Source organism: Oncorhynchus keta, chromosome 7 (assembly GCF_023373465.1).
Source record: "Oncorhynchus keta strain PuntledgeMale-10-30-2019 chromosome 7, Oket_V2, whole genome shotgun sequence".
NCBI classification, from domain to species: Eukaryota; Metazoa; Chordata; class Actinopteri; order Salmoniformes; family Salmonidae; genus Oncorhynchus; species Oncorhynchus keta.
In genome coordinates this window covers 25421675-25441513 of record NC_068427.1, presented here as the reverse complement: position 1 = coordinate 25441513, position 19839 = coordinate 25421675, and the positions used below count along the sequence as shown (strand labels likewise).

Below are 19839 nucleotides of genomic sequence, written 5' to 3'. Positions count from 1 at the left end.
AGTGGGTGAGAAGTCAGGCGCAGGAAGCAGAGTTCAGGGTAGTGCTAATACCTTTTAATGCACAACAACGGTGAACATACGCCAAGCCCACAAAACACGGGGCACCCACCAAAACAAATGCCTCAAACACGGGGGACCCACCAAAACAAATGCCTCAAACACGGGGGACCCACCAAAACAAATGCCTCAAACACGGGGGACCCACCAAAACAAATGCCTCAAACACGGGGCACCCACCAAAACAAATGCCTCAAACACGGGGCACCCACCAAAACAAATGCCTCAAACACGGGGGACCCACCAAAACAAATGCCTCAAACACGGGGGACTTGAACAGTCCAGCAAAAACCCAAGCAAATGGGCAAGCCATGACTGTACACACGTACATCAAACAATCCCGCACAACCAGGCAAGCCTGCTGGTAAATAAAGCCCGACCAATCAGCCTAAAACAAACACAGGTGAAACCAATAAACACAAAAGGGGAAAAGGGATCAGTGGCAGCTAGTAGGCCGGTGACGACGATCGCCGAGCGCCACGCAAACAGGAAGGGGAGCTACCTTCGGTAGGAGTCGTGACAAAAATGTTCTATAATTTTTCTTTCACTTTGAAAATGTAGTGTAGGTTGTGTAGATCGGTAGCAAGAAATATCTCATTTAATCCCATTTTATTTTATTCTAAGGCAGCAAAATGTGAAGACTATGCAAGATGTGTGAACCTCGTCCTTTGACTAAGTTTTATCATTTTGTATGCGTGAAATATTTCATATTTTGATTGTTGATCAAAGTGTTGTTGTGTGCTCAGGCATACTGCAGTATTCTGTACCTGAAGCCCCGGATGCAGATCATAATTCGTGGTCAGAAAGTGAAGACTGAGCTCATCTCCAAGAGCCTGGCTTGCATTGCTAAGGACCATTACAAGCCCAACTTTGTGGTATCCTTCCTCACCCCGGAGCCTCTCTGGATGGATTTAGTCTGTGTGCGTGTTGTCATATCCTCGAGACGACACAACTTTTGTTTGCATTTGGAGGGAAATTAGAAATAGGAAAATATGGGTAGTATGCTCTATATACAAGACAAACCATCAGTCACTGCTAAAGACGCAATACATTATAAGCTTGCAATAATCAGTTACCTATCGTTAGCTAAATATAAGTTAAATGTATTCCATACTTGGATGTTCATGTTCAACATAGTGATACAATATGGTATTTTTCATAAGGGGGAAAAGGATATATATATATGCCACTGCTTTCCTTTCTGTTTGAGTTGTCCTTAAGTCCTATACCAGAACAGACGCATCCCCGTGACCTTTGGGTACAACACCAAGTGCAAGGACCAATACGGCATCATGATGTACCACAAAAACCGCCTTATCAAAGCCTATGAGCGAGTGGGCGTTCAACTCAAGGTATAATAGCGTATGTGCATGTGCATAAGAAAAATGACTGCCATCCATTGTGGTACTCAGATGCTTCTATTGTGGGTCTTGTATTCAGATTTCAGATCCCCTTGACTTTTTCCCCCAGAAATATGTTACAGCCTTATTCTAAAATGGATTAAATTGTTTAAAAAAAATCTACACACTCTACCCCATAATGACAAAGAAAACACAGGTTTTTATTTTTTCCAAAGAAATAATGAAATATCACATTTACATAAGTATTCAGACCCTTTACTTAGTACTTTGTTGAAGCACCTTTGGCAGCAATCACATTCTTGACTCTTCTTGGGTATGACGCTACAAGCTTGGCACAACTGTATTTGGGGAGTGTCTCCCATTCTTCTCTGCAGATCCTCTCAAGCTTTGTTAGGATGGATGGGGAGTGTCACTGCACAGCTATTTTCAGGTCTCTCCAGAGATTAGATCGGGTTCAAGTCCGGGCTCTGGCTGCGCCACTCAAGGACATTTAGAGATTGTCCCGAAGCCACTCCTGCGTTGTCTTGGCTTTGTGCTTAGAGTCGTTGTCCTGTTGGAAGGTGCCCCAGTCTGACGTCCTGAGTGCTCCGCAGCAAGTTTTCATCAAGGATCTCTCTGTACTTTCCTCCGTTCATCTTTCCCTCGATCCTCAACGGACAATTCCTTCAGCCTCATGGCTTGGTTTTGTGCCTTACCAAATCATGTCCAATCAATTGAATTTACCTCAGGTGGACTCCAATCAAGTTATAGAAACATCTCAAGGACGATCAATGGAAACATGATGCACCTGAGCTCAATTTCGAGTCTCATAGCGAAGGATCTGAATACTTATGTAAATAAGATATATTTTATTTTTAATAAATGTGCAAAAAAATTATACAACCCTGTTTCGCTGTAGATTGTTAAGGGAAACAATTTAATCAATTTTAGAATAAGGCTGTAACGTAACAAAATGCGGAAAAAGCGAAGCGGTCTGAATACTTTCCGAATGCACTGTATATCCTGTCACTGACCCCATAACCACCTCTACCCCCCTCCCTCAGGCCAACAACCAAGGTCTCGGGGTTATTGGGGTCATCGAGTGTAACTTTCTGGAGCCCACCCACAACAAGCAGGATTTTGACAATACTGACAAATACAGGTAATGAGGAAAGTGCTCCATTCAAGAACATGTCCTGAGGAACTGTTTTCCACTCAATAAAACAAAACTAATTATCGTCAATCTGCCCACACTCACGTTAATGATGGTGTATTTTCAATAATCTAGTTGAATAAATCAGCACTAGGTGAACTGTCTGTTTATTTCTTATTTTCTATGTGCAGGAAAACCATCAACAACTTGGGGGTAAAGCTGGAGGACTACTGGAAAGAGGTACGTTTTAAGAGAAACAAAGAAGATCCTAGCAGCACCACACCAGTGGAAGACACCATGTAAGTAAAACACTCCTCTGTTTTCCTTTCTCCTCTCTCCATCCCTCCTCTAACTGGTTCTTCTGTGTATCTCTACATCCATAGGAAACGTCCAGACCAGAACTGGGTGCAGTGTGACACCTGCCTGAGCTGGAGGAAGCTGCCAGATGGAATTGATTGCAAACGGCTCCCAAAGGAGTGGTTCTGCCACATGAACCCTGACCCCCAGTTCAGGTGAGTCCCACCGAGATCAAACAATAATACTTATAACAGGTGTTATAAAATACACTGAGTATGCCAAACATTAGGAACACCACAGGCTTGTAATTTAAGGTCTACACCTGTTTTATTTGGCACGTGACAAATACAATTTGATTTGATTTAAGAGTTGCACCCGCCCATTTTGCCCTCAGAACATCTTCAATTCGTCATGGTATGGACTACGTGTTGAAAGCATTCCACAGGGATGCTAACCCATGTTGACTCCAATGCTTCCCACATTTTTTTAACGTGAAAATCCTTGGTTTCTCTCAGTGGACAGGTCCTTTTCGCGGCACATTTGTGAGTCTCTGATTGTCCAAAAGGGAAACTGTTGTTCTCCTCTATAGTCGTCTGGTATCCGGTGACTTGTCGTGTAGTCCTGAACAGAACTACACATTTATTCTGCTTCCATTCGCTCTGGAAGATGCTTCTTTGAAGATAGGCTAGCCAGCCGTGTCGATGGTTCCCAGTGGGGTGATGAGAGTAGTGTACTACAGTGGTTTGAGCAGAGTAGTAGAATGGTTCCACTTCAATTCGCGTTTCTAGATACTTTACTTAGGACAGCTAATCAGCCGTACCAGTGATTGTCCGGGAGGGGACTTTATTGTCTCTACCTCGTGTTGAGATTCAGAGTTCAAACCACTTTAAACGTAAAGCTGCAGTCTCTCTGGTTTGGTATGTTAATTCTTAACCCATCATTTTATACAGTTTGTTAAAAATGAGCAGTTCCATCAACTTGACACGCTCTCTGACCTCACTCAAGGAGGTGGTGACTACTTACTGTGGACAGTTATAGAAACAATTTCCTCCTATAGTTTCTCAAATCACATCCCTTTCCTAACAAAAACACTTTCATCATTTTCATATAGCATGCACAACACAGAGGATGGAAACTTCATACATGTAGTGTATATACTTTAAGTTACAGTATTTCCTTTATAACATATTTAATGACATCACAAAAAGTACTACCAAAAAATATATTAGTGGTAACCTGTCTGGGAATGGGGTTCCGCTAACCCCGTTCTGCTAGCGGAACCCCTCGCCAACAGCCAATAAAATTGCAGGGCACTAAATACAAATCAACAGAAATCTCATAAATCAAATTTCTCAAATATACAAGTATTAGGCACCATTTTAAAGATACAATTCTCATGAATCCAGCCACAGTGTTGATTTAAAAAATGCTTTACAGCGAAAGCTCCACAAATGATTATGTTAGGTCACGACTAAGTCACAGAATAAACCTAGCCATTTCTCCAGCCAAAGAGAGGAGTCACAAAAGGCACAAAGAGATAAAATTAATCACTAACCTTTGATGATCTTCATCAGATGACACTCATAGGACTTCATGTTACACAATACATGTATGTTTTGTTCGATAAAGTGCATATTTATATCTAAAAATCTCATTTTACATTGGCATGTTATGTTCAGTTCCAAAACATGCAGTGATTTTGCAGAGAGCCACATCAATTTACAGAAATACTCATGATATATGTGGATGAAAATACAAGTGTTATGCAAGGAACATTAGATAAACTTCTCCTTAATGCAACTGCTGTGTCAGATTTCAAAAACACTTTATGGAAAAAGCATACCATGCAATAATCTGAATACAGAGCTCAGAGCCCAAACCAGCCAAAATAAATATCTGCCATGTTGCGCAGTCAACATTAGTAAGAAATAGCATCATAAATATTACCTTACCTTTGATGATCTTCATCAGAATGCACGCCCAGGAATCCCAGTTCCACAGTAAATGTTTGATTTGTTCGATAAAGTTCATCATTTATGTCCATATACCTCCTTTTGTTAGAGCGTTTGGTAAACAAATCGAAAAGCGCGTGCAACTTCCAGCGGAAAGGTCGGACGAAAATTCCAAAAACGTATATTACAGGTCGTAGAAACATATCAAACGATGTATAGAATCAATCTTTAGGATGTTTTTATCATAAATGTTCAATAATGTTCCAACCGGAGAATTCCATTATCTGTAGAAAAGCAATGGAACGAGAGCTAACTCTCTCATGACCGCGCATGGTCAGCTCGTGGGACTCAGGCAGACCTCTGACTCATTCCCCTCTCATTCAGCCCCCCTTCATAGTAGAAGCATCAAACAACGTTCTAAAGATGGTTGACATCTAGTGGAAGCCTTAGGAAGTGCAACATAACCAATATCCCACTGTGTCTTCAATAGGGGCTGAGTTGAAAAATGACAAACCTCAGATTTCCCACTTCCTGTTTGGATTTTTTCTCAGGGTTTTTTCTGCCATATGAGTTCTGTTATACTCACAGACATCATTCAAACAGTTTTAGAAACTTCAGAGTGTTTTCTATCCAATATGCATATATGAGCATATATTAGCATCTGGGACTGAGTAGGAGGTAGTTTACTCTGGGCACGCTTTTCATCCAAAAGTGAAAATGCTGCCCCCTATCCCAATGAAGTTAAGTTGCCTCAGATCATTCCCAACGTTCTATGTTAGAAATATTGTTCCAGTAGTTACTTTTGAACGAGTTAAGAGTTTTGAAACAAAGCACATTCCTTGGGTGATTTGGATAGGGAAGGTCTGAGTGTTCTGTCCTTGATTTACAACAGGGTGTGAGTTATTAACCCCCACCAGTTCCCTCCTTCCCCCTCTGCAGGTGAGAGGGGGTCTGGTTGAAGTTATTAATTGCAAAGCTGATCTGACCTATTTGGATTCTCACAGGACAGTCATGACAAAACTGTTGAGTGTAAAAAACCCAGCAGCGTTACAGTTCTTAGTTGCCTGGCAACTACTACCATGCCCTGTTCAAAGGCACCTAAATCGTATGTCTTGACCATTCACCCGCTGACTGGCACACATACATAATCCATGTCTCAAGGCTTAAAAATCCTTCTTTAACCTGTCTTCTCCCCTTCATCTACACTGATGAAGTGGATTTAACAAGTAACAACAGTAAGGGGTCATAGCTTTCACCCGGTCAGCCTATGTCAAGGAAAGAGCAAGTGTTCTTAATGTTTTGTATGCTCAGTGTATATTGTCTGTGCATGCCTACTTGCCAACCAGTGTGCATGCATTTGTGTGTGTTGACGTTGCCACTACAGTATATAGACATTCAGTATCCCCTATTCCAGGAGCTGCACGGTAGAGGAAGAACCTGAAGACTTCGATGATGACCAACCTTCATACCAGAAAACCTACAAGCAACAGTGAGAACCCAACCATATACTGTATCAATGATGCTGCATCTAAATATATTTGTAATGCATAACTGAACATGTAGGCTATTTGCAGATAATGAACCTTGAGCCTGAAACATGCATCGTTATTTTGTCTATGCATGGAGTGAAAAAACAACGTGAGGTCCTGCACAAAATGTGTTAAGATTGACAATAAAGTGCTTTGTATGATTTATTGATGGAGGCAAAATAATCGTGACATGTTTACCATGCTGGCTCGCGGCACAACTTGCTTGAGTTTTCATGATGCTGAGAGTTTTCCCACCACAATACTTGCATTTGGTAGAAGCTGGGCCGTTTACGTTTTACTCGACGCAGGTAAAACATTTTTTTGTGTAACATGTTAGACAAAAAAAATGGCTTACTAAACGCAAAATAGCTAGCTGGCATAGTCAACTGCATGCATGCAGTCAAATGGCATTTGCATATTTATAAGGACAAATGAGCTGGTGTTCAGACTAGAAAAGTGTAAAACCCAAAGAAAACTGTTGACTTGACAGATTCGTAAGCAAGTGAGATTGTGCCTTCATTTAGCAGCACAGTAGGCAAGGCAGGTATATAGGCTATTTCATAGAATGTATAGGAGGTGAGATGAATGCAATTACTGATTTTCATGTTCAATCAAATCTAGATGGTGCCAGTGTTTTTTAATATGTCAGTCAATCTGTGTTCTGTTTCACAGTGAAAGGAACACCAAAATGAAGCAGGATAAGAAGCGACAACAGGTTAGCTGTCTGTGTGTGTCTGTCCGTCAGTGTATACACAACATACGCAAAGGTATGTGGAAACCCCTTCAAGTTAGTGGATTTGGCTAGTTAGGCCACATCCATTGTTGACAGGTGTATAAAATCGAGCACACAGCCATGCAATCTCCATAGACAAAAATTGGCAGTAGAATGGCTCGTACGGAAGAGCTCAGTGACTTTCAACGTGGCACTGTCATAGGATGCCACCTTTACAAAAGAAAGTAGGTTTGTCAAATTTCTGCCTTGCTAGAGCTGTCCCGGTCAACTGTATTGCTCTTATTGTGAAGTGGGAATGTCTAGGGGCAACAATGGCTCAGCAGCGAAGTGGTAGGCCACACAAGCTCACAGAGTGGGACCGTCGAGTGCTGAAGTCTGTCCTCGGTTGCAACACTCACTACCGAGTTCCAAACTGACTCTGGAAGCAACGTCAGCACAATAACTGTTCTACGGGAGCTTCATGAAATTGGTTTCCATGGCCGATCAGCGGCATACCAGCCTAAGATCACCATGCACAATGCCAAGTGTCGGCTGGAGTGGTGTAAAGCTCACCGCCATTGGACTCTGGAGCAGTGGAAACACTTTCTCTGGAGTGACAAATCACGCTTCACCATCTGGTAGTCCGACGGACGAATCTGGGTTCGGCAGATGCCAGGAGAATGCAACCTTCCTAAATGCATAGTGCCAACTGTAAAATTTGTTGGAGGAGGAATAATGATCTGGGGCTGTTTTTTATGGTTCGGGCTAGGCCCCTTAGTTCGAGTGAAGGAAAATCTTAACGCTACTGCATACAATGACATTCTAGTAGATTCTGTGCTTCTAACTTTGTGGCAACAGTTTGGGGAAGGTCCTTTCTTGTTTCAACATGACAATGCCCTGTTCACAAAGAGAGGTCCAGAGCTCTGACCTCAACCCCATCAAACACCTTTGGGATAAATTGGAAAGCTGACTGCGAACCAGGCCGAATCGCCCAACATCACTAATGCTCTTGTGGCTAGAATGGAAGCAAGTCCCAGCAGGAATGTTCCAACATCCAGTGGAAAGCCTTCCCAGAAGAGTGGAGGCTGTTATAGCAGCAAAGGGGGGGACCAACTCCATATGAATGCCCATGACTTTGGAATGAGATGTTCGACAAGCAGGTGTCCACATGCTTTTAGTCATGTAGTGTCTGTCACACCCTGGTTCATGATAATGTTATGCCCACAAATGTTTTGTTCTCCCTAATATGTTGTGTACCCTACCCAAACTACCCTGGTGTGTGTGTGTGTGTTTGTGTGTGTGTCAGAATGAAGATGAGCAGAAGAAGGCAGAGCAGATGCAGATGAAGGCTCTGGCTCAGAAGAACAAGACTCTGAAGCACCAGAGGATCTCTTGCCTCGCCAAAGCATGTAAGTCTACTGTACGATCTGTGTGTGCATGTGTTATGTTGATGGGGATGTTTTTAATAATGTCGGTATTGATATACATGTGCGTCTCTTCATTTCAAATGTATTTATAAAGCCCTTCTTACATCAGCTGATGTCTCAAAGTGCTGTACAGAAACCCAGCCTAAAACCCCAAACAGCAAGCAATGCAGGTGTAGAAGCACCGTGGCTAGGAAAAACTCCCTAGGAAGAAACCTAGAGAGGAACCAGGCTATGAGGGGTGGCCAGTCCTCTTCTGGCTGTGCCGGGTGGCGATTATAACAGAACATGGCCAAGATGTAGGGACCAGTCCTTCCTCCAAAAACATTTCCCTAATCTCTACCGTGTGCTTTCTGTCAACCCCTCCAGCCCCTTCAACCCCTTCTCCGGCCCTGTCAACCCCTCCAGCCCCTTCAACCCCTCCGACCCCGTCAAACCCTCCAGCCCCGTCAACCCCTCCGGCCCCGTCAACCCCTCCGGCCCCGTCAACCCCTCCGGCCCCGTCAACCCCTCCAGCCCCTTCAACCTCTACGGCCGCGTCAACCCCTTCAAATGTTTGTAGTTCATATCATTGCCACAGGGGACAGAGATTTTCTGTCAATAATCATCATTATTCATTCAATAGTGCATCAAGTGATAAGCCCCCATACCCTCTCTACAGAATGAAGAGAACCCAGGCCATGACCCCTAAAAGTGAGACAAAAAAACCCAGGTTGAATGGTTTCCACAACAACACCCCCATGGAGACTGTATCACCGGCTGCTGAAACAACCATGTCATCCACGTCAGTCATCATCCCTGTTGACGATGACGACGATAACATCATGGATGACGATGACATTATGATCTTGGAGATCAACAGCACCCCTATTCAGAAGAAGGCAACCTTTGACCTTGCCATGGTAAAATCAGAGAGCAGGGCCATGGAGACACCTTCTGGCACTGGCAATGTTAAAACTAGCTGCACAGGAACAAGCTCTGTGGAGACGGGAACTGCGGCGACCAGCTACTTCCCTCCACCACCTTCTTCAGAGCAGGTGAGCATCACCACCCAGACAGAGATCAGGAGCAAAGTGAAGGATGAAGATGAGGAGCACAAGGAGAAAAGGGAGAAGGAGGAAAAAGTTAGGGACAGAACCGAACCAGGCCCTTCCACACCAAACCCACCCTCTGCTGGCCCATCCACACCAGGCCCATCCTCTTATGGTCCATCCGCCCCAGACCCATCAGACCATCCTATGATTGACTTCCGTAACCTGTCAGAGGCCCAGGAGCAGCAGGACCAGCTGCTGGAGCTCATGCAGGCTGCAGCCCACGAGAGGGACCAGTTCAAGGAGCAAGTCAACAAGTTGACCTCCCAGCTCCATAACCTGGAGGGCAGCATGCAGGAGCTCTCCCAGGCCACTGTGAAGAGAGAGCACTGCCACCAGGCCTGTCAGACTGGAGAAGGAGGGGAAGAAGGAGAGCAGTCGGAGAGGATTAAGGTCAGTCACCAGCTGGCCATCTTGTAGCCTCATATATATTTGTATGCTGTTAATATTTAATGAGTAAGATTTGCCCAGCAGCTGTCGGTACAGTTAGTATTTGTTAAATGGACAATGCAGTGTGCGAAAGAACATGCCAGGGTGTCTATCTGATATCTCCTTCCTCTCCCCATAATCCTTTGTCATCCATCCCCTCTGTGACCCTGCCTGCTCCCCAATTTACAGGTTGAGATTATAGAGGAGGAGAGGGGCAACCTCTGGTCTCTTTGTGAGACACTGCAGCAGGACGTGGTGGAGCTGAGGAGGGAGAAACAAGAGTGGGGGAGAGAGAAACAGGAGAGAGAGAAACAGGAGAGAGAGAAACAGCTGAGAGAGAAACAGGAGAGCGAGGGAGCTCAGACATCAGCTGACCAGGCAGAGAGGTGAGACGGGGGGGGCCAATAGTGCTGCTAATGGCTTGACCTCGGATACGCCCCAGACGTGAGGACAAGATTGTTTCCTTCAGTATTCATTTCTGACAGTGTACATGTTGACAATCTGTTTTTCTGTCTGTCTGTCTGTCTGTCTCTCTCTCTCTGTCTCTCTCTTTCTCTATCTCGCAGACTGAGGAAGCTTCGGAGGAGCGTTGGTCGTCTCCTGGTCACGTTTGTCCCAGCGCTGGACCTCGAACAAGTAAACTATGACTGTTCAGTCATTGACGAAATCCTCGACCAGGTTCTTACTGACGTGGAGTCCATGGGGCCTGTGTAGGTGCCTGTGGGCGGGATATGGATGGACGGGTTGTCAACCATCTTACTCTGTAAGGTGAGGCAAACTTGGGGATAGTCACAGATAATTCCTGCCTACCTTTTTACACTTTTTTAAATGGTTTTATAGGTATTTTTTTACAAACAAAAAAAGGAAATTAACACATAATACCCCATAATGACAAAGTAACAACAGGTTTGTAGAGATTTTTGCAAATCTATTAAAAATAAAAAACAGATACCTTATTTACATAAGTATTCAGACCCTTTGCTATGAGACTCAAAATTAAGCTCAGGTGCATCCTGTTAATGTTGATCATCCTTGAGATTGATCATCCTTGATTAGAGTCCACCTGTAGTATTTTAAATTGATTGGACATGATTTGGAAAGGCACACAACTTTGAAGGTCCCCAAGAACACAGTGGCCACCATCATTCTTAAATGGATGAAGTTTAGAACCACCAAAACTCTTCCTAGAGCTGCCTCCCCGTTCAAACTGAGCAATCGGGGGAGAAGGGCCTTGGTTAGTGACATAACCAAGAACCTGATGGTCACTCTGGCAGAGCTCCAGAGTTCCTCTGTGGAGATGGGAAATCCTTCCAGAAGGACAACCATCTCTGCAGCACTCCACCAATCAGGCCTTTATGGTAGAGTGACTGGATGGAAGCCGCTCCCAAGTAAAAGGCACATGACAACCCGCTTGGAGTTTGCCAAAAGGCACTCCAAGGACTCTCAGACCATGGTCTGATGAAACCAAGATTGAACTCTTTGGCCGGAATGACAAACGTCACGTCTGCAGGACACCTGGCACCATCCCTATGGTGAAGTATGGTGGTGGCAGCAACATGTTGTGGGGATGTTTTTCAGTGGGCAGGGACTTGGAGACTAGTCAGGATCGAGGCAAAGATGAGCGGAACACAGTACAGAGAGATCCTTGATGAAAACCTGCTCCAGAGCCCTCAGGATCTCAGACTGGGGCGAAGGTTCACCTTCCAACAGGATAATGACCCTAGACACAAAGCCAAGACAACGCAGGAGTGGCTTCGGGACAAGTCTCTGAATGTCCTTGAGTGGCCCAGCCAGAGCCCGGACTTGAACACGATCAAACATCTCTAAAGAGACCTGAAAATAGCTGTGCAGCGATGCTCCACATTCAACCTGACAGAGTTGGAGAGGCTGTAATTGCTGTCAACAAAATACTGAGTAAAGGGTCTGAATACTTATGTAAATGTGATATTTCCTTCTTTTTTCATATAAATTTGTACACATTTCTAAAAACCTGTTTTTGCTTAGTCATTATGGGGTATTGTGTGTAGGTTGATGTGGGGGGGGGATATTTAATCAATTATAGAATAAGGCTGTAACGTAGAATAATGTGGAAAAAGTCAAGGGGTCTGAATACTTTCCGAATGCACTGAGTATACAAAACATCAAGAACACCTGCTCTTTCCATTACATAGACTCTCCAGGCGAATCTAGGTGTAAGGTATGATCCCTTATTGATTTCAGTTGTTAAATCCACTTAGTTTATTGTAGATGAAGGGGAGAAGACAGGTGAAAGAAGGATTTTTAGCCTTGAGACAATTGAGATATATGTATGTGTATGTGTGCCATTCAGAGAGGGGGGGGGGTGTTCCTATTAGGAAGGTATTCCTAATGTTTTGTATACTTTTTAAAAACTTTTAAAACTTTTATTTTGTTCCATGACCATGGTGGTGTTGTGGAAATTCTTGCACAGGGACACTCCAGGTCAATCTGGTAGCTGGTTGAGAGAATGCCTTGAGCGTGCAAAGCTGTCATCAAGGCAAAGGGTGGCTATTAGAAGAATCTCAAATATAAAATATATTTAGATTTGTTTAACACTTTTTTGGTTACAATATGATTCCATATGTGTTATTTCATAGTTTTGATGTCTTCACTATTATTCTACAATGTAGAAAATAGTAAAAATAAAGAAAAACCCTTGAATGAGTAGGTGTTCTAAAACTTTTGACCGGTAGTGTACATCAAACTCTACTGATGAGACATGTTATCATCATATAATCAAAATGAGTCATGTTACCCTCAGAGGTGTTATCCTTGTTACTAATCGAGACATCCCCTGAGACAGGATGTCTCTAAAGAGGTTTCTGACACATGTTATCCTCTACTGTAGATAATGTTATAGATCAGCTCACACAGAACTGGCAAACTCAGCTCACATGCACTCCATATTCACACTTACTAGTCCCCTGACAGCTCTCATTCACTAAATACTTAATAGCTCAATTTCAATCCTCTTATTGTCCAAATTTCAATCGGCTTATTATCCAGATGTCAATCTTAATACTAATCATTTGAATCTATTTCTTATCCACATTTCTATCGGCATGATATCAAATTTCAAACTTATTATCCAAATTTCAGTTTAATATGTAATTTCTCACAATAGCACAACTTTCACATTCACCTAGTACTATTACCCATGTGCATCTTCAATGATTTTCTTGTCATTACTTGCTATACACCTTATGTATCGTCAACGGTTCTCTTGCCACTACTTGCTATACATATAACACCCCATATTCAAAAATGCCTTGTGTTATTTTGTAGTGGCTGCAGACCACATAGACATTTCTTCTAAATGCCTCGAGTCAGCAGTCAGTGGGGCTTTCCATGGTACCGTTACGCCCTCGTCCTAGTTCTCATAAGACTAGTAAATAGCCTCCTCTCTATAAGACTGGGTACCTTTTTTTTGTGTTACTCTCCCTGATTTTATTCTATATAAAAAAAAATTATACTGATTTATTTAAATTGACTTACCAGTTGCCGTCCCTTAATTGTTTGTGAATGATGTGTCTCCTCCTGGGCAGCTCACAGCCAAATTCAAATTAAATTACTAAAAATATTTATGAAATCACAAGTGCAATATAGCAAAACACAGCTTAGCTTGTTGTTAATCCACCTGGCGTGTCAGATTTCAATAAAGCTTTTCGGCGAAAGCATACCAAGCATTTATGTAAGAACATCTCTCAGTAGACAAAATATTACAAACAGCTAGCAGCCAAGTAGATTGGTCACGAAAGTCAGAAGAGCAATAAATGAAATCACTTACCTTGAATGATCTTCAGATGTTTGCACTCACGAGAATCCCAGTTACACAATAATTGTTCCTTTGTTCCATAAAGATTATTTTTATATCCAAAATACCTCCATTTGTTTGGCGCGTTATGTTCAGAAATCCATAGGCTTGAGGGGTCCCGACATCGCAGATGAAAATACCAAATAGTATCCGTAAAGTGCGTAGAAAGATGTCAAATGTTTTTTATAATCAGTCCTCAGGTTGTTTTTACAATATATAATCGATAATATGTAAACCAGAATGTAGCTTCTTCCATAGGAGAAAGAGAGAAAATGGCTGTTGCACATGAAAAACTCTGCTGGCACCCAGCCATCCACTGACGTGATGGGTTCTTTCTCGCTCATTTTTCAAAATAAAAGCCTGAAACTATGTCTAAAGACTGTTCACACCTTGAGGAAGCCATAGGAAAGGGATGCTGGTTGATATCCCTTTAAATGGAGGCAAGGCATCCAATGGAACAGAGAGCTTTCAGGAAAAACAGCACTTCCTTGTTGGATTTTCCTCAGGTTTTCGCCTGCAATATCAGTTCTGTTATACTCACAGACAATATTTAGACAGTTTTGGAAACTTTAGAGTGTTTTCTATCCTAATCTGACAATTATATGCATATTCTAGTTTCTGGGCCTGAGAAATAGGCAGTTTCAAATGGGTGTTTTTTTAGCCAAAAATTAAAATATAACTCAATAAGTTATGGGTGGAATGTTATTATAAGTGTAATATTGGGATGCAAACTCAAAATAAAATACATTTAAACTCTGACACGGTACATGTGTTCTCTTTTTATAAGGCCATAACCATGTGTATGAGGTGTATACTTTTGTCTCAAAGTAGATTTGTTTAAGACTACTAAGAAACACTGTGACCCTGATTTAGCCCACTGCAGGAAAAGGTTTAAACTGTGGGGCTACTGAGAGAGAGAATACAGTAGACAGAACGGGTCAAAAAGTGATTTCTGACCTATTTTATGCGTCACGTGATTATGCCCATATACATTGGGGCAAAAAAGTATTTAGTCAGCCACCAATTGTGCAAGTTCTCCCCAGATGAGAGAGGCCTGTAATTTACATCATAGGTACACTTCAACTATGACAGACAAATGAGAAGAAGAAAAAATCCAGAAAATCACATTGTAGGATTTTTAATGAATTTATTGGCAAATTATGGTGGAAAATAAGTATTTGGTCACCTACAAACAAGCAAGATCTCTGGCTCTCACAGACCTGTAACTTCTTCTTTAAGAGGCGCCTCTGTCCTCCACTCGTTGCCTGTATTAATGGCACCTGTTTGAACTTGTTATCAGTATAAAAGACACCTGTCCACAACCTCAAACAGTCACACTCCAAACTCCACTATGGCCAAGACCAAAGAGCTGTCAAAGGACACCAGAAACAAAATTGTAGACCTGCACCAGGCTGGGAAGACTGAATCTGCAATAGGTAAGCAGCTTGGTTTGAAGAAATCAACTGTGGGAGCAATTATTAGGAAATGGAAGACATACAAGACCACTGATAATCTCCCTCGATCTGGGGCTCCACGCAAGATCTCACCCTGTGGGGTCAAAATGATCACCAGAACAGTGAGCAAAAATCCCAGATCCACACGGGGGGACCTAGTGAATGACCTGCAGAGAGCTGGGACCAAAGTAACAAAGCCTACCATCAGTAACACTACGCCGCCAGGGACTCAAATCCTGCAGTGCCAGACGTGTTCCCCTGCTTAAGCCAGTATATGTCCAGGCCCGTCTGAAGTTTGCTAGAGAGAATTTGGATGATCCAGAAGAAGATTGGGAGAATGTCATATGGTCAGATGAAACCAAAATATAACTTTTTGGTAAAAACTCAACTGGTCGTGTTTGGAGGACAAAGAATGCTGAGTTGCATCCAAAGAACACCATACCTACTGTGAAGCATGGGGGTGGAAACATCATGCTTTGGGGCTGTTTTTCTGCAAAGGGACCAGGACGACTGATCCGTGTAAAGGAAAGAATGAATGGGGCCATGTATCGTGAGATTTTGAGTGAAAACCTTCCATCAGCAAGGGCATTGAAGATGAAACGTGGCTGGGTCTTTCAGCATGACAATGATCCCAAACACACTGCCCGGGCAACGAAGGAGTGGCTTCCGTAAGAAGCATTTCAAGGTCCTGGAGTGACCTAGCCAGTCTCCAGATCTCAACCCCATAGAAAATCTTTGGAGGGAGTTGAAAGTCTGTGTTGCCCAGCAACAGCCCCAAAACATCACTGCTCTAGAGGAGATCTGCATGGAGGAATGGGCCAAAATACCAGCAACAGTGTGTGATAACCTTGTGAAGACTTACAGAAAATGTTTGACCTCTGTCATTGCCAACAAAGGGTATATAACAAGTATTGAGAAACTTTTGTTATTGACCAAATACTTATTTTCTACCATAATTTGCAAATAAATTCATTAGAAATCCTACAATGTGATTTTCTGGATTTTCTTTTCTCATTTTGTCTGTCATAGTTGAAGTGTACCTATGATGAAAATTAGAGGCCTCTCTCATCTTTTTAAGTGGGAGAATTTGCACAATTGCTGGCTGACTAAATACTTTTTTGCCACACTGTATGTACATCCTGCCCTTCCGTTCTCACGCTATCGAGTGAGTGCTTATGTAACCTGATAGTGCATCTGTTTATGGTAAAGCATGTGTTTGCATTAAAGCTGTCAATAATTGATGCGTAGTGAACTTGTTGAACTGTGGAATGTGTTTGAACATTTTAAAGAGTAGAGTAGTGAGTCTCTGCTATTTAGTAATTATGTATATGAAACAGTAATTTCCGGGGGGGGGTATTGGTCAGTATAAGTAGGAGCTGTGAACACAATGAGTGACAAGAAACCTCGAGAGATAATCCACAGAAGACTCTAAATAAATAAAACCTGTCTCCTAGACCAATTGTCAGTGTGTTGTGTCCCTGTCATGAACACAATGACAAAACCCTCGAAGCCATTCTTTGTGAGGACCCTGATTGTGTTAATGGTGTGGTGGATATGAGTGACAGACATATGGGTTACATTTTCCAACCCGACGATTCAACGATGAAGATTTTCACAAACGACAGCCTCAACACCCTTTTTCAACCAAAAACAGGGTGTTTTTCTCCTGCGTTGCGGATGAGAGAATGGCTTAAGAATTGCTCTATGTCAGATCGAACAAGCCCTCGGGGGAACAACCCTGCCGGGGTACGCATTGGAAGAGGAAGTCTGCAGGCGAGATCATTTGAAAGCCATAAGAATCTCTTCAGTGGCATATAGTCCAGACTCCAAAATTACAATTTTAGGTAATGCCAAATGCAATAGTTTAAATGCCACCAAATCAGTTAGTTCGTACGTTTTTTCAAAAGCCTACACAGAGGTCAACTATTTTGTGCCCTTTTCCAAAATCGTGAACTTTTGCATCGATTGGCGCTTCTGTCCTCAAGACATAACCTGGGCCTAAAGGCACGAAGGCTGATCTATCCAGGGAATGAAAACATGCGAAACCTGGAAGGCGTTGGAGATCATGGGGGGAAGAAACAGTGTCTGAATCGGCCACATCTTGATGATGGGGATTTAGAGACAGATCGAGGTGTTGGTTTACCACAGATAATTCCCAATGCCTTTTTTTCTTGAAGAAAGGAATTACTTATAAAACATGTACATGAAGGATTGTTCAATAATAACGTGTAAAATGTATGCATTTAGGTACTAAAGATTTTAAATGTAATTTACATAGCCTGATATTTCATTTAATCTCTGTCTCTCGCTCTCTCTCTCTCTGTGTGTGTGTGTGTGTGTGTGTGTGTGTGTGTGTGTGTGTGTGTGTGTGTGTGTGTGTGTGTGTGTGTGTGTGTGTGTGTGTGTGTGTGTGTGTGTGTGTGTGTGTGTGTGTGTGTGTGTGTGTGTGTGTGTGTGTGTGTGTGTGTGTGTTGACAAGGATCTGTCGCGTCAGGGGTGGGGCTAATGACATATGCCACCACCCAACAGGTGGTTGTGTGTGGGATGTCTGTTGGTTACAAGCAAAGAACAATGCTGATAACATCATTTTTTAATAAAGGAATAATAATTATACATGTAAACATTTAAAGGATATAAATAGCATTTATGTATTAACATTTTATAATAATATGAAGTTTAAAAAAATAACTAAAGTGTATTTATCTTCAATGAATGAAATCTCTGGCTCTCTCTCTGTCCCCCGATATGTTCTTCTCTACACAAGAGAAGTGGTTCAGAGAAGATGTGTGTGTGCAAGCACATGCTTTACCATAAACAGATGCACTATCAGGTTACGTAAGCACTCACTCATAGGAGAACGGAAGGACATGATGTACATATATGGGCATAAGCATGTGACACATAAAATAGGTAATCAATCACTTTTTGACCCGTGCCGTCTACTGTATTCTCACTACTGAGTTTAACACCTCGTTCTCACACAAACTTACTACTCCAATGTGGATGGAGGCTCTGGAATCGTGTTCGTTTTTTCCCGGGATGATGATTTTCTCTTTGATTACAGGGGACCACAGTGAACTTTCCTGGAATGACGTCAGGAACAGGAATTCTCAGATTAGTGTAGGGATGTAAGCTCTGCAATTAACAGCTATGTTTACAATGCAACTGTTTTAAATATATTATTTATTTGGGAATTTTTTATATTTATTCAAATTAAAAACGTATCACTGTTCTGTGTTGTGATTTTATTTCTCTCAATTAATAGAAATAACTCCTTGCTTCATATATCACTGGCAACAAAAGATACACATATTAATGCTGTAATGCATTACCAACAGCTTCTTAAAGTATATGAGAAGAAAATATGCATGTTGTCATTTATTGAGATGACTCGTGTACTGGAGGCAGCTCTGTATCGTGCTCACTAGCTGGAACAACCACAAAGTCATCAAATCTGATTTTCAACCTATCCTTAATGCCTAACCTTAAATTAAGACCAAAAAGCTAAATGTTGTTTACATTAATTTTTGCAATATACTGTGGACAATTTTGACTGTACAGCCAATCTTTTGGAAACTGCTCAGTTCTGACTCATGACAATAAATGTCAACCTGGAGAAAATAAAATAGACAGAAAACCCCATAACATTTCCTGACTAAGGAATCCTCAATATGTCACTTTCACAATTCCATACACAATTAGTAATCATTTCTTTGTTTGGGAAGGCAAAACGGAAGCAGAAATGTCATTCAGTGTATTAGAAGGGCACATAGTATCAAAGCAAGTGCATATTTGATGATTGCCAGGGCAATAGAAAATACCTACTCTTTGCCTGATGCACTTTGGGGGGGGGGGGTGGAATCAAACCACAACCACATGCTCATCCCTGACTCATGCAATACATAGTGCCATCAGAAAGTATTCACACCTTTTGACTTTTCCACATTTGTTTTGTGTTAGACTGAATTTAAAATGGTTTACATTTAGATTTTTTGACTGGCCTACACACAATACCCAATAATGTCAAAGTGCAATTGTGTTTTTTGTCATTTTTACAAATGAATAAAAAATGAAAAGCTGAAATGTCTTGAGTCAATAAGTATTCAACCACTTTTTTATGGCAAGCATAATTTCAGGAGTTAAAATGTGCTTAAGTCACATACGTTGCATGGACTCTGTGCAATAATAGTGTATAATATTATTTTAAAATGACTGCACCCCACATATACAAGTATCTGTAAGGTTGCTCAGTTGAGCAGTGAATTTCAAACAGATTCAACCACAAACACCAGAGGTTTTCCAATGTTTCGCAATGTACTTATTGGTAAAACAAAAAACAGACATTGAATATCCCTTTGAGCATGGTGAAGTTATGAATTATCCTTTGGATGTTGTATAAATACACCCAGGCACTACAAAGATACAGGTTTTCACAAAAAATATATGGAAATGTATGCTCTATCCAAAATTACAACCAACTAATTGCAGCATTACCGCAAGAAAATGGAAGAGGAAAGTGGATATAAGGGCACAGGGTGAGACCCAGATGCAGACATGGGAGGCAGATGG

General features: G+C 42.0%; 1 protein-coding gene across 7 annotated transcripts in view; it reads left to right on the top strand.

The window, feature by feature from the left end:
- Positions 1 to 19839, top strand: part of LOC118386210 (MORC family CW-type zinc finger protein 3-like) — a 47318-nt gene that overhangs the window by 23239 nt on the left and 4240 nt on the right. For 3 of the 7 annotated variants that reach the window (XM_052522338.1, XM_052522341.1, XM_052522340.1), the window contains exons 7-17: positions 804 to 932; positions 1290 to 1409; positions 2462 to 2559; positions 2742 to 2849; positions 2934 to 3062; positions 6214 to 6288; positions 7001 to 7043; positions 8347 to 8449; positions 8834 to 9948; positions 10174 to 10370; positions 10551 to 14575. In XM_052522338.1, coding sequence (XP_052378298.1) covers positions 804 to 932; positions 1290 to 1409; positions 2462 to 2559; positions 2742 to 2849; positions 2934 to 3062; positions 6214 to 6288; positions 7001 to 7043; positions 8347 to 8449; positions 8834 to 9948; positions 10174 to 10370; positions 10551 to 10698 — 2265 coding nt within the window. In that variant the 3' untranslated portion in view covers positions 10699 to 14575. Of the gene's footprint in view, positions 1 to 803; positions 933 to 1289; positions 1410 to 2461; positions 2560 to 2741; positions 2850 to 2933; positions 3063 to 6213; positions 6289 to 7000; positions 7044 to 8346; positions 8450 to 8833; positions 9949 to 10173; positions 10371 to 10550; positions 14576 to 18334; positions 19354 to 19839 lie in introns of those variants that run through there. The other 4 variants (XR_008139780.1, XR_008139781.1, XM_052522339.1 and 1 more) reach the window with 4 other exon arrangements.